The 13181-nt window shown below is 41.5% G+C and overlaps 1 protein-coding gene and 1 non-coding gene across 15 annotated transcripts in view; both read left to right on the top strand.

The window, feature by feature from the left end:
- LOC115203848 (formin-binding protein 1) overlaps positions 1-8405 on the top strand; it is a 103243-nt gene extending 94838 nt beyond the window's left edge. For 6 of the 14 annotated variants that reach the window (XM_029768893.1, XM_029768891.1, XM_029768888.1 and 3 more), the window contains 5 exons: positions 714-823; positions 1098-1230; positions 1565-1695; positions 1811-1962; positions 2188-3274. In XM_029768893.1, the coding sequence (XP_029624753.1) occupies positions 714-823; positions 1098-1230; positions 1565-1695; positions 1811-1962; positions 2188-2366 (705 nt within the window). In that variant the 3' untranslated portion in view covers positions 2367-3274. Of the gene's footprint in view, positions 1-713; positions 824-1097; positions 1231-1564; positions 1696-1807; positions 1963-2187; positions 3275-4303 lie in introns of those variants that run through there. The other 8 variants (XM_029768894.1, XM_029768890.1, XM_029768889.1 and 5 more) reach the window with 4 other exon arrangements.
- Positions 8406-12558: 4153 nt separating this feature from the next.
- LOC115204778 (U6atac minor spliceosomal RNA) lies at positions 12559-12686 on the top strand. Its single transcript, XR_003880451.1, has one exon. It is a non-coding gene; the product is annotated as a U6atac minor spliceosomal RNA (small nuclear RNA).
- Positions 12687-13181: the final 495 nt, after the last annotated feature.

Here is a 13181-nt window from a genome sequence, read left to right as displayed (position 1 = left end):
AGTGTATGTAAGAAATCTAACCAAATAGTACCACCAAGTGGTGTATCTCTGAACTGCAGTATATACAGGACATATACAGGCAGCTTTGGAAAGTGGAGCAGGCCCAATTGAACACAGAAAACAGAGAGAATGACTCACCATCATCAGAGATGATCGATATTTATTCTATCCAGGAAGCTCCTTTATTAGGAAATGCAATCCTGTCTGCCCTTAAATGGCCCCACAGTTTCCATTTCAGAAACACTACCTCCTTTTACGCTTCTCTCTTGACAGTTATGGTGATACTGAAATATGAACACCGAAATGTGATTTGACTGGATATGAAGTAATGTGATACATCCTAATATATTTTTAGGCTTGGGACTGAATAGGTGAAAGGTGGTTGAATGGCTCACAAGTACGGTAGAGGCTAGAGCTGCAGTATCTAATTCTGGTTAATCAGCCATCATACCTCTATCAGACACACGGTGGGAAATGAATTCATCCCAATTGCTTTACTGTAAGGGGGGGGGGGTACTGCACCTGAAGGATTCTGGTGTTACATAGAGATACTGAACATCTGAGAGGGGTGTTAGAATATGTTATACTGTATATTCATCCACTTAGAGACACGATGTAGAATGCTCCTGAAACTCACTTTGTCTACAACTTTTCTTCCTCTCTTCCACTATCTCTCTCTTTTTTAAAATTTTTAATTTCTCTCTCTCCATAAGGGCTCTGGACCAGAGGACTTCAGCCACCTGCCCCCAGAGCAGAGAAGAAAGAAGCTTCAGGCCAAGATAGACGACTTAAACAAGGACATCCAGAAAGAGATGGACCAGAAGTAAGTGTGTGTGCGTGTCTGTATCTGCAACGTAAGCCTCAGCCATATTTGTATGGAAATTATGTCCTAACTCCTCCCTAAAAGCTCCCCCAAGTCCTTACTGTCAGCCTTTTTATGGACCAAAATTTGCCCAGTAAAACTTCGGGATGGATATAGATACTCGGGTAGATTTAGGGGAAATGTGGTTGGCTTGGTCAGCTTTAGACTGGGCTATCTATTTGTCGGAGTATGTCTTGAGTATTCATGTGTGACTCTCTCTTCCTCTGGCCGTCAGAGATGCCCTAACTAAGATGAAGGGGGTGTATGAGAAGAACCCTCAGATGGGTGACCCTGCCAGTGTGGACCCCCGCATAGTAGAGATGGCAATGAACATCGAGAAACTGCAGTCCGAGGTGCAGAAATTCGAGGTGAGTCATGATAAACCCCCTCGACCTATCCCAGACAGGAATGTACTCTATTTCTAGATGCTGGACGGACTCAGTGTTGTTAGTAGCCTAGTTATCTTGTTCGGCTTTGCTAAGACAGTACCTCATTATTAGATCAAACAGTAGAGTGCTCCTGAGTCCTGAGTTCTCTTCCTTATTTGGAAATGATGCACTGCCTTGGCGGCCGCTATTTGTTCTGGCTTTGTAAAAGAGCAAGGAGCCTTAGTAACAAGGCTATATCTGACTCTGGACTGCACTACTCTAGCAAATCTCATCTCACAATCGTAACGTATGCGTGTGTGCGCGTGTGTACCAGGGATGGCTAGCTGAGGTGGAGGGGAGGTTACCATCGAAGAGCGATCCTCCCAGGAGACAGAGTGGTCTGTACGAGACACAGAACAGCAACAGTAGCACGGTTGCCAACAACTGTGCACAGGACAGAGAGAGGTACAGTAAACACACACACACACTCCATTACTCAACACTTTGTAGTTTGTTACTGTAATGTTGTGTTGTGAGGTTGCTATAGTTACTATGTGTGTGTGTGTTGGTCCTTGAGCAGCCCGGATGGCAGTTACACAGAGGAGCAGAGTTCAGAGACTCAGGTCAAGGTGGCCGTGGCCAACACTCCAGAGTTTGATGATGAGTTTGACGATGGGGATGAGGAGACGCTGCCTACCATCGGCACCTGTAAAGCCATCTACCAATTTGAAGGTAATACACCTTTAACAGGTAATACACCAATCAGAGACAACAACACGGGTAATGTGGGCTGGAACATCTATTTGACTATTTGAGAGATGTGCAACAATAACACTCTTCCACCTTGTTTTGACACTTTACTGGCTTTCTCTCTCTCTTCCTTTTCTCTTCCCCCCTCTCCTTCTCACTTTCTCTCTTTCTTATTCCATCTCTTTTCCTCCTCCCCCCCTCCACTAGGTCATAATGAGGGGACTATATCAGTGACGGAGGGAGAGCTGTTGTATGTGATAGAGGAGGATAAAGGTGACGGCTGGACACGTGTCCGCAGGAACGAAGAGGAGGAAGGCTACGTGCCCACATCTTATGTCGAGGTCTTTTTGGAAACAAACGCCAAAGGTGCTATGACATACATTTAACTGAAGGGGTTTTCTTTTGGGGCCGAGGGCATTTTTTTCATTTTCAGGGGGGGGGGGGAAGTCGAGTACACTCCTCCCACTCTCTTCCACTCTGAATGATGGACCAACCAGAAGTCTCCATGTGCCTCTGTCATGATTACCATGTAGCTGAGACCGGCCCCATGCACTGTGGTGTTGTATGTGATGGGTATCTCAATGTATTTGGGAGACAGGATAGTTTTAAAAGAGGTATTGGTTGTTTTTGGTGTAGGGTGAAGTTATCCCTAGACACTGATCTTGGGTCGGTTTTACATTTCCCACAATAATGGTTAAGGTCATGATTGGGGGTGGGGAAGCTGATCCTAGATCTGTACCAAGGGGAAACTTGACCCCGGAGCGTTGTTTTCCCACTGGCTCTGAGAGAATTCTCTCCTCGTTTCCTCTTGTTTGCCAGGAGAACTGTCTGTCTTTACTTCCAGTCAACTCAATGGGAATGAGGGCCGGTTGTAAGGACTATTTCAATGAGTGCTTTTTTGTTCTTGATTTGCATGCCGTTATATTTCCCCCAAAATGTTCTTATCACCTGACAAAGGTATATTTTATCATATAGCAACTGGCCTCAAAGGTAGACTAGAGTTGTGGTCAGGATGAAAACAAAAAGACAAAATGTAAGTGTGTGTGTATGTTCGACTACATATGTTGATGGTCTTAACTGAATCATATTCCCACAGAGGCCAGTATCGAGGTGATATTTGGAGAGAACAAAATAATATAACCATTTTTTGGGGGGGGTTAATCCACGGGATCGTGTGTGTGGGGGAAAAAAACCTGCTTGCTGTCCCCAGTAGTAAAGCATGCTAGATTGTACAATGTAAAAATATGCAAATTATTATTTGATTCTGCTGTAAAAAAAAACACAAAAAAAACCATATGCAATCATATTTTTTTTGTACTGTGACAAATGAATGTACCGAATCACAACGCTTCACCCCTATACATAGGACTGCATTCTGTAGCTCAGGAGGCTATTAGCGCTCAGTGAATATCAACTCCTCTATCCTGGATTGTCTCACTCATCTACTGTTAAGATGCACCAATGTCACAGACTAAAAGGTCCAAGGAAGGAGCTATTTCTTTTTCTGGGCCTTTATTTTCCAGAACGGTTGTAGAGGAATTCAGGATTGAGAATGAGCTGTACCATTATTCTCTCCCTCATTCTCGGTTGTGAGAGCGGAATTTTTGTTGTGTGGCTGATTGTAACGTTGGTGCTTGGTTGCCAGATCATGCATGGGTTTTGATTAGCACCTCGGTGCAGATGAGTCCATTTGAGAAGCATGGTCTGTGCTACAGTATGGTGTTGAAACTGTTTTATGCCTCTAAAATATCCAGTCATTTCTCTTTTGAAGATTACTGAATTGTGCAAACATAGGCTCAAAAGGCATCTTGGAAGAGACTCCAACTTTGTTGTCAAATCTCAAAAAGCTCAACAAATACGCTTCAACAACTCTTTCTCCTATAGCGGTGAAAGTAATCCCGTCTCTGACAGTGCTATTAACACAACCATTTCATCCCCCTAAAACGGGGGTCCAAATGAAATGTGAGGCATGTTATGTTGGTAGTCATTTTCTCATTTTTTTCTTTTTTTTACATAACATGTTTTGGTGCATGTTTGACATTGTTACAAGCTTAAGTGTCTCTTTTCGTTTTTGGAAATGATAGATTCACACACCAGATTAACATTTAGAAACAGTATCATAAAAAATATGACTTTTAAGATACAGCAACTGATATTAACGCCAGAGAACATTATTATTTCCTTTCAAAGGCAATTGCAAAGAATAGTTCTTCTTCCACCTCATTTAGTATGTGAACTACATTTTCTTTCCCTGAGATCTCTCTCTAACGTGTTCTTTTTTTCATTTTTTGTTTGTTTGTTTTTTTTTTCTTTCAAATTGCAGATTCCTAAAAGTGTGAGAGGCTGGCTCAGAAATGGCAGGGCAAGCAGCCTCGGAGACAGAGCAACCACATTCACGTTCCTTTTATTGTCAGAGTCAGAAAGAGAGAGAGACATGACCGAGACAAAAACGGGAGACCGATTATGATGTATCTCAATTTCCAACCCGATATATACGTAGAGTTCTCTTCTTTTGCAACAGTTTCTGACCAGAAGCAACAATAATAAGCATCCCAATTTTGCACCCGTAAATCTTTTAATAGTCCATTACACATTTATAATTTTGCTTCCGTTGTCCCTGCAAAGCTTTGCTTCTCGATGTACTAACTCAGCTTCCGCTACGCGGCGTTACCATGGCGGCTGTTAGCTCTCTCGCCTCCAATCCCAACCCACTACCATGCCGCCCCTCCCCAACCCCCTTCCTAAAGCACGGCAGGGTGTGGTCAGAGACAAGACCAGCTCCCCCTCATGGAAGGGGGGAAGAAGCAACACAATCTCCCCCCACACCCCACCCATACCATCTCACCTGACCAGACCATCAGACAGGAAGGCTGGACAGGAAGCCAAACCGTGTCCCTCCAGTCCACCCTAGCATCCAAACCAATCAGGTGGATACAGTTGCAGTATCTCTCTCTCTCACTCACTCATTGACTCAGAGCCATCATCACAGAAGGAACCGTCCAGATTCAGCATCACTTGGAGAGCCGTGGAGTTCCCATGGAAACAACGCAGTCATTCCACTCTCTCAGACCGTAGCTCCATATTTTGCAGGTTTCAAATGGACTAAAACATGGACCGGTTGGTCATCTTACTGTATGTGTGTATGAAAAAGCGTCATTTATAGTGTGTGTCTTCTGTGGTGTCTGTCAGTATCATGTACATCCTCCATACGTGACTGGGGAGTGGACAGGACTAGGAGCTCCAGGACCGAGAGGGGTTGGGGTGGGAAAGGGGACAGGTTCACTTTACTTCATTACTTCACCTCACCTGCACTCTCTCCCTACCATACCATCATGTGTTGTTACTGGCATCCCATCCAGTGGTGAAAAAGTATCCAATTGTCATACTTGAGTAAAAGTAAAGATACCTTAATAGAAAATTACTAAATTCAAAGTTAAAGTCTCCCATTAAAATACTACTTGAGTAAAAGTATAAAAGTATTTGGTTTTAAATATACTTAAGTATCAACAGTAAAATTACAAATTATTTCACATTCCTTATATTAAGCAAACTAGGAGGCACTATTTTCGTGTTTTTTTAATTAACAGATAGCCAGGGGCACACTCCAACACTCCAACAAATATCAAACGAAGCATTCGTGTTTAATGAGTCCGCCAGCTCAGAGGCAGTAGGGATGACCAGGGATGGTCTCTTGATTGAGTGAATTGCAACATTTTCCTGTCCTGCTAAGTATTCAAAATGTAACGAGTACTTTTGGGTGTCAGGAAGAATGTATGGAGTAAAAAGTACATTATTTTCTTTAGGAATGTAGTGAAGTAAAAGTTGTCCAAAATATGAATAGTAAAGTAAATTACAGATACCCCAAAAAATGACTTAATTACTACTTACAAATATTTTTACTTAAGTACTTTACACCACTGATCCCGTCTGCTCCTCTCTCTGGCCACACCCCTCCCCTCCTCAAACCCCTCCACCACAGGTGGCAGATGCTGGTCATTGGCTGCGTTGATGGCCATGTCACAGCTTAGGATGGGGCTTCTCTCAGGCAGTGCGTGCAGTATGCATGCGTGCCCTGTCTCCTCTTTGGCTCGCCACCCTACCGATTTGCCCATGTTGCTTTTTATTTCAGTTAACTCACATTGCCTGTTACACTTCTTAACCTGTTTGTCACCTTTTGGGTTCTGTGCTTGGGGATCCTCTACAAGCTCTTCCTTATTTTGTTTTGTTGCTGTTTGACTGTTCCTCGTCTCTGAAAGCATGTTCACCTACCTGTGTTTTTTTAACAGTGAGTGTGTGCTCTCCCTCACAGTAACTCCTCCTGCTCAAAATCTCAGCTAAGAAAGTTTTGGATTCCGAAACTTCTGTTTCTGAATGATTTTATGCATACAGTACATGGTTATAAAATGTAATTTGTCAATTTGTTATACTGTATGTAATGTTGGCTGACATTGTACATGTTTGAGAAGTGTGTCGAAGGCAAGTAGCCGTTAGCTTCCACTAGCCTCATCCTGTGGATACATACTGTGCTGTTTAACGTCTCCACTGTATATCCTACCCAACAGACAGAATGTCCCCGGAAGAAAACTTGAGGATTAGTTAAATTTCTCATGTAATTTGCATGGTCCACTTACTACTGTATATGGAAGTATTGTAATACTGTGATCCACACACACACTTTCTTTCCCACAAGGTTGTGTGTGACTGAATATGAGACGAGACAGACTTCATTTTGGGCCTTAACTACTTTAATCCATAGATTTAGATAGACATCGCATCATTGTATCTGTCCCATTATGGCATCTGTTTGGGCATGGGCAGCCCATTGAGGCCATCTCCATTTTGAAGTAGTCAATTTTCTTCTACCACGAGTTGGCAAACAAACTAAAAGGGTGCATATTGCCAGCTGGAGTGTGTATGAACAGGTTTAAACAGGTTTAAAGCCAAGGTTGTCAATTTACTGCCACCTGCAGTTATGGAATGTTTGCTCATGCGTATACTTCATTGGCTGATCCCTCCTGGTGACCTGGATGGAATTATGTGATCCTTCCCTAACCCATAGGAAGTCCCACCCAGTTGACTACTTCAAAATGGTGAAAGTCCTCAATGGCAGCGCCCATGATAAAATGAGCTTTTAGGCACTAAAGTCCTCTATCTCGCTCTATGGATTTATCCTACCACTTAGTGTAAAGACAGATGTCATTCTATTATCTGTGGTATGTTGAATAGGTCAAGACGTCTCTTGTTTTTTTTTTATAAAGGTTTGGGGGGGGGTATTATTTTGTATGTGGCGGTCGAGGTAGATTACCCATAACATCTACAGAGATGATGATGTCCACTGTTTCCCTCTCTCAAAGGCACATACATTTTAAATTTTTTATTTAGTTCATTTTATTTGTCATTATTTTTTACCAATTTTGGGTCGAAGAGATTTTAGCTTTTTATTTTGTAGCTAGTTGTTTCTTTAGCTGGAAAACTGTTGCACCGGAATTACAAACCACCTATAATGATGAAACCAGTTGTTTGATCTGCCTGAAGTCACCGCAGATGAAATAATGAATAACACATATTTGTTTTGTCTAATGAAGCCGTTAGTGATGGCACCCTATTCCCTATTTAGTGCACTACTTTGACCAGGCTCAAGAGTGTCTTGAAACCTTTTTTTATTACAATATTCCTACTCAAGCAACATTTCAAAGAGCAGCAACTGAAATTGTATCAATGCAAACCCTGTATATTATCATTAGAACAACAAACGAACAGTGATCCAACATCATTTGGAGTACCAGTTACTTGTCATGATATAGAAGCAGCGCAAATCTATAAGTTCTTTGGCCGAGAATCAGGTCAGGTCAAAGTCTCCTTTTGCTATTCCCATCCGTCCATCTCTTATTTTGATTATTGTAGATATTCATTTGGCAGTTGTTTTGTTTGTGAGAAGTGAAAAGGCAAAACTGATTTCCATGCAGACCATCAGAAGTTGCATATCTGTAGTGCGCTGACAGACAGATAGACCCACTCAGAAGCGAGCCAGTATATAGGGGAATCTGCTTATCTCCTCCTGCTAATGCTGGACTCAGACCATCCTAGACCTTCAGCCTGGCCCCAGCGCACCTGTACAGAAGACATGGCTTGTTGGAATTAGAGAGAATATATATAAATATATAAATAAATATTGATTCAACTAAGACAAAAAAAGGAAATAAACAGTCTATTTTTAAGGTTTTAACGATTAAAAGGACCTACCGTTACTTATTTCTCTCGCTTTGATAAGACTTTGTTTTATTGTTTTTGTTTTGTAAAGTCTGCCAAATGGTGTGTTTCGCACTTTTTTTTGTTTGTGTTCCATTTGGTATATGCTTGCGTTTCGGAGCACTGAATACTTTGTATTGTGTAAACTGTGCCAATTAAATACATGTTGAAAATAACTAGTCTTCGCTATGGTCCGGAGAACAACACTGCCACATTGTGCAAGGACAATTTGAGGGGGAAAACGCCATTATCCATCATTTTTGGAGCTTCTGATGCTCTCCAAGTCTAAGACTGGCGTTCGTTCTGCTGTCAAATAGCCCCACAAATACTCCTCTTTCCATCATGTTTGGAAATGCTGATGGTCCCTGACTGTCTACCTTTTGTTTCAGTGATTATTAGCAGGCTAATGTTGACACTTTTTGTCATTTCTGCCCAGTTTAGTAGTTTAGTCATTCAAGTAGGTTTTTTTCCAAGAACAAACAACCTGGGTTAGAGGTTAAAATGGAATAAACTTGACTAGAACTGAATACAATTGTGACAATACCAGGTGAATCACCTGAGAATGGGGAGGGTGTTAGCTTACCTGAGTGAGGTCCAGTATAACCACAGGTTGCACAAGTCCACGATCCACCACAGACAACTGATTAAACTCAAGTCGCACACTGTCCACTGGGGGAGAACGGGGAAGGTGGGAAAGGCGAGGAATGTGTTGGTCAGAAGAAAAGTAAAAGTATTGATAGTGAAATCGTCAGATGACTGGCGTATTACTTGCCAGGTATCATCACCTGTTGTAGTGAAACCATCTGAAAAAACAGAACCCTACCAGTGAGAAAGATTAGATAACCAATACATGCAGTATAAAGACTTGCGTACAATCAAATGTATTTATAAAGCCCTTTTACATCAGTTGTCGGGCACACTTTAAAATACTGGCGTATCAGTGAAGATAAACATTAGAGAAAGAGGAGTTGACAACAATGCCGTTACACAGAGCATCCATACACCTACTACATGAGGTAGCAGCTGTCTTACCGAAGTCGCACCTAAAAAACACAGTCTCTACAAGCCAGAATGTTGAATAAATTGATATTTACACTTACTTTACCGGTTGTACATGCTGCTGGTCCTTTTGGCGGTAGGAGTTGGAGATATCCACAGGAAAGTGTTGCTAGGTTCTGTTGCTTGTATTTACATTCTCTTGGCCCATTGAACATGATGCACAATATGTAAACAATAGTAGAATGTAACCGAATGTAGTATGAGGCGTTATATTTGAGGCGTTACACGTGTCTGTTATGAGGAGTTGTAGTGTCTTCCAATAATCACTCTATTGCGGCATTCTAGACCTCAGCTGAATCTGGTAATGAATGGTGTGGCTGTTGAACAAGTTGAGGAGACTAAATTACTTGGCGTTACCTTAGATTGTAAACTGTCATGGTCAAAACATCTAGATTCAATGGTTGTAAAGATTTGGGAGAGGTCTGTCCGTAATAAAGAGATGCTCTGCTTTTTTGACACCACACTCAACAAAGCAAGTTCTGCAGGCTCTAGTCTTGTCTTATCTTGATTATTGTCCAGCTGTGTGGTTGAAAGCTGCAAGGAAAGACCTAGTTAAGCTGCAGCTGGCCCAGAACAAAGCGGCACGTCTTCCTCTTCATTGTAGTTAGAGGGCTTTTATACAGTTGAAGTCGGAAGTTTACATACACCTTAGCCAAATACATTTAAACTCAGTTTTTCACAATTCCTGACATTTAATCCTAGTAAAAATTCCCTGTCTCAGGTCAGTTAGGATCACCACTTTATTTTAAGAAGGTGAAATGTAAGAATAATAGTAGAGAGAATGATTTTTTTCAGCTTTTATTTCTTTCATCACGTTCCCAGTGGTTCAGAAGTTTACATACACTCAATTAGTACTTGGTAGCTTTGCCTTTAAGTTGTTTAACTTGGGTCAAATGTTTCGGGTAGCCTTCCACAAGCTTCCCACAATAAATTGGGTGAATTTTGGCCCATTCCTCCTGACAGAGCTGGTGTAACTGAGTCAGGTTTGTAGGCCTCTTTGCTCACACACGCTTTTTCAGTTCTGCCCACAAATTGTCTATAGGTTTGAGGTCAGGGCTTTGTGATGGCCACTCCAATACCTTGACTTTGTTGTCCTTATTAAGCCATTTTGCTACAACTTTGGAAGTATGCTTGGGGTCATTGTCCATTTGGAAGACCCATTTGCGACCAAGCTTTAACTTCCTGACTGATGTCTTGAGATGTTGCTTCAATACATCCACATAATTTTCCTCCCTCATGAGGCCATCTATTTTGTGAAGTGCACCAGTCCCTCCTGCAGCAAAGCACCCCCACAACATGATGCTGCCACCCCTGTGCTTCATGGTTAGTATGGTGTTCTTCGGGTTGCAAGCCTCCCTCTTTTTCCTCCAAACATAATGATGGTCATTATGGCCAAACAGTTCTATTTTTGTTTCATCAGACCAGAGGATATTTCTCCAAAAAGTACAATCTTTGTCCCCATCTGCAGGTTCAAACGGTAGTCTGGCTTTTTTATGACGATTTTGGAGCAGCGGCTTCTTCCTTGCTGAGCGGCCTTTCAGGTTATGTCGATATAGGACTTGTTTTACTGTGCATATGGATACTTTTGCACCGGTTTTCTCCAGCATCTTCACAAGGTCCTTTGCTGTTGTTCTGGGATTGATTTTCACTTTTCGCACCAAAGTACGTTCATCTCTTGGAGACAGAGCGTGTCTCCTTCCTGAGCGGTATGACGACTGCGTGGTCCCATGGTGTTTATACTTGCTTACTATTGTTTGTACAGATGAACATGGTACCATCAGGCGTTTGGAAATTGCTCCCAAGGATGAACCAGACTTGTGGATGTCTACAATTTTTGTATGAGGTGGCTGATTTCTTTTGATTTTCCCATGATGTCAAGCAAAGAGGCACTGAGATTGAAGGTAGGCCTTTAAATACATCCACAAGGACACCTCCAATTGACTCAAATGATGTCAAATAACCTATCACAAGCTTCTAAAGCCATGACATAATTTTCTGGAATTTTCCAAGCTGTTTAAAGGCACAGTCAACTTCTGACCCACTGGAATTGTGATACAGTGAATTATAAGTGAAATAATCTGTCTGTAAACAATTGTTGGAAAAATTACTTGCGTCATGCACAAAGTAGACGTCCTAACCGACTTGCCAAAACTATAGTTTGTTAACAAGAAATTTGTGGAGTGGTTGAAAAACGAGTTCTAATGACTCCAACCTTAGTGTATGTAAACATCCGACTTCAACTGTAAATACTATGCATGCCAGTCTCTCTTGGCTAAGAGTTGAGGAGAGACACTGCATCACTTCTTATTTTTTATAAGAAACATTCATGGGTTGAAAATCCCAAATTGTTTGCATAGTCAATTTACACACAGGTCTGACACACACACTTATCCCACCAGACATGTCACCAGGGGTCTTTTCACAGTCCCCAAATCCAGAATAAATGCAAGAAAGCGTACAGTATTATATAGAGCCATTATTGCATGGAACTCCATTCCATCTTATATTGCTCAAACAGCAAACCTGGTTTAAACAACAGATAAAGCAACACCTCTCCGCACAACGCCTCTCCCCTATTTGACCTAGATAGTTTCTGTATGTATTGATATGTAGGCTACGTGTGCCTTAAAAAAAAAGATGTATTCTGTATTCTGTAATATTTCATGTTTTGTGTGGACCACAGGAAGAGTAGCTGCTGCCTTTGCTACAGCTAATGGGGATCCTAATAAAATACAAAAAGTACAAAAAAACACCAGTTAGTTGAATATTACATTTTACAATCGAGGTATAGACACGTATAACGCCTCATATACCAACGTCTCACACGTAAGAAAACCGCAGCGAACTACAACCAAACAACATTGTTAGTCTTCGAGACGAGGACGAAAGTAGGTAGACAACTAACGAAAACCAGACACCTAGTTGTTTCTTAGCGTATCGTTTTGTTTTAAAACGACATGGTTCCATTTCGAAAATATTTTGTTGACTTCCTGGATTGAAAAACGCCGTATCTATAACTCAATGTCATTGGCCCACACTAATAATATGTAAATAAAATACAATTGCATTCTGGGAATAGATATTAATACAAAGAATAAAACGTATATAACCACTGATTTGGATTTAGAAAATATTGCACGAATGGCGAAGTAGTACTTTTTCCTGTTATTGTATATTTGCCCAAAGGGGTAGATAAAATGTTACTAACCGCGGTCGAGAAGTTGATATGCTAGCAGGGGTTTATATAGCGATATCTTCCCCTGTATTGTTGTGTTGTATGAAAGGAGAGAAGGTTAGCACTCCCCTTGACAAGGATGGAAGAGGCCCTAGTGGCCTTCAACACACATATGGTTAAGGCATTGCCACTTACTTCGTGGCATCTTCAACCAAGTTTTTAATTGATACATCTCCTTGAAATTAATTTAATACTCACAGAAATATGTATTTCACACAAAAAAGCATGATACGAATTATGAACCTCACTAGGACAGTTATTTAATTGGCTGCTTTTGGTTTGAAGAATTATCAATTTGCATTAATATTCCCAAAATTAAGTTGCTACTCATGCCCCAAAACATAACAAAACCGATAACAGCACGTAACACTGTACTGCAGATGAGAATGCGTCTTAATTACATATTGAAATCTTTGTGTAGGTTTTTTCAATGACCAGAAGAGGGCAGTCATGTTCTACCAAAGACCGAACAAGATCAATTCCTGCCTCAATCCATATCCCTCAAAAAGGTATGCCTAGCCTGCGGGTGAAGTGTCTGTAATAAAGATTGCTCAAATATTTGTCTCTGTCTCTGTGTAAGACATCAGGGCCCTCTGCCCAGACCACAGCAGGACACCTCGGTATGTGTGTGTGTCTGTGGCTCCTACATCAGGCAGGC

The sequence above is a fragment of the Salmo trutta genome, chromosome 12 (genome assembly GCF_901001165.1).
Source record: "Salmo trutta chromosome 12, fSalTru1.1, whole genome shotgun sequence".
Taxonomy (NCBI): domain Eukaryota; kingdom Metazoa; phylum Chordata; class Actinopteri; order Salmoniformes; family Salmonidae; genus Salmo; species Salmo trutta.
This window is presented reverse-complemented; position numbering and strand designations above follow the sequence as displayed.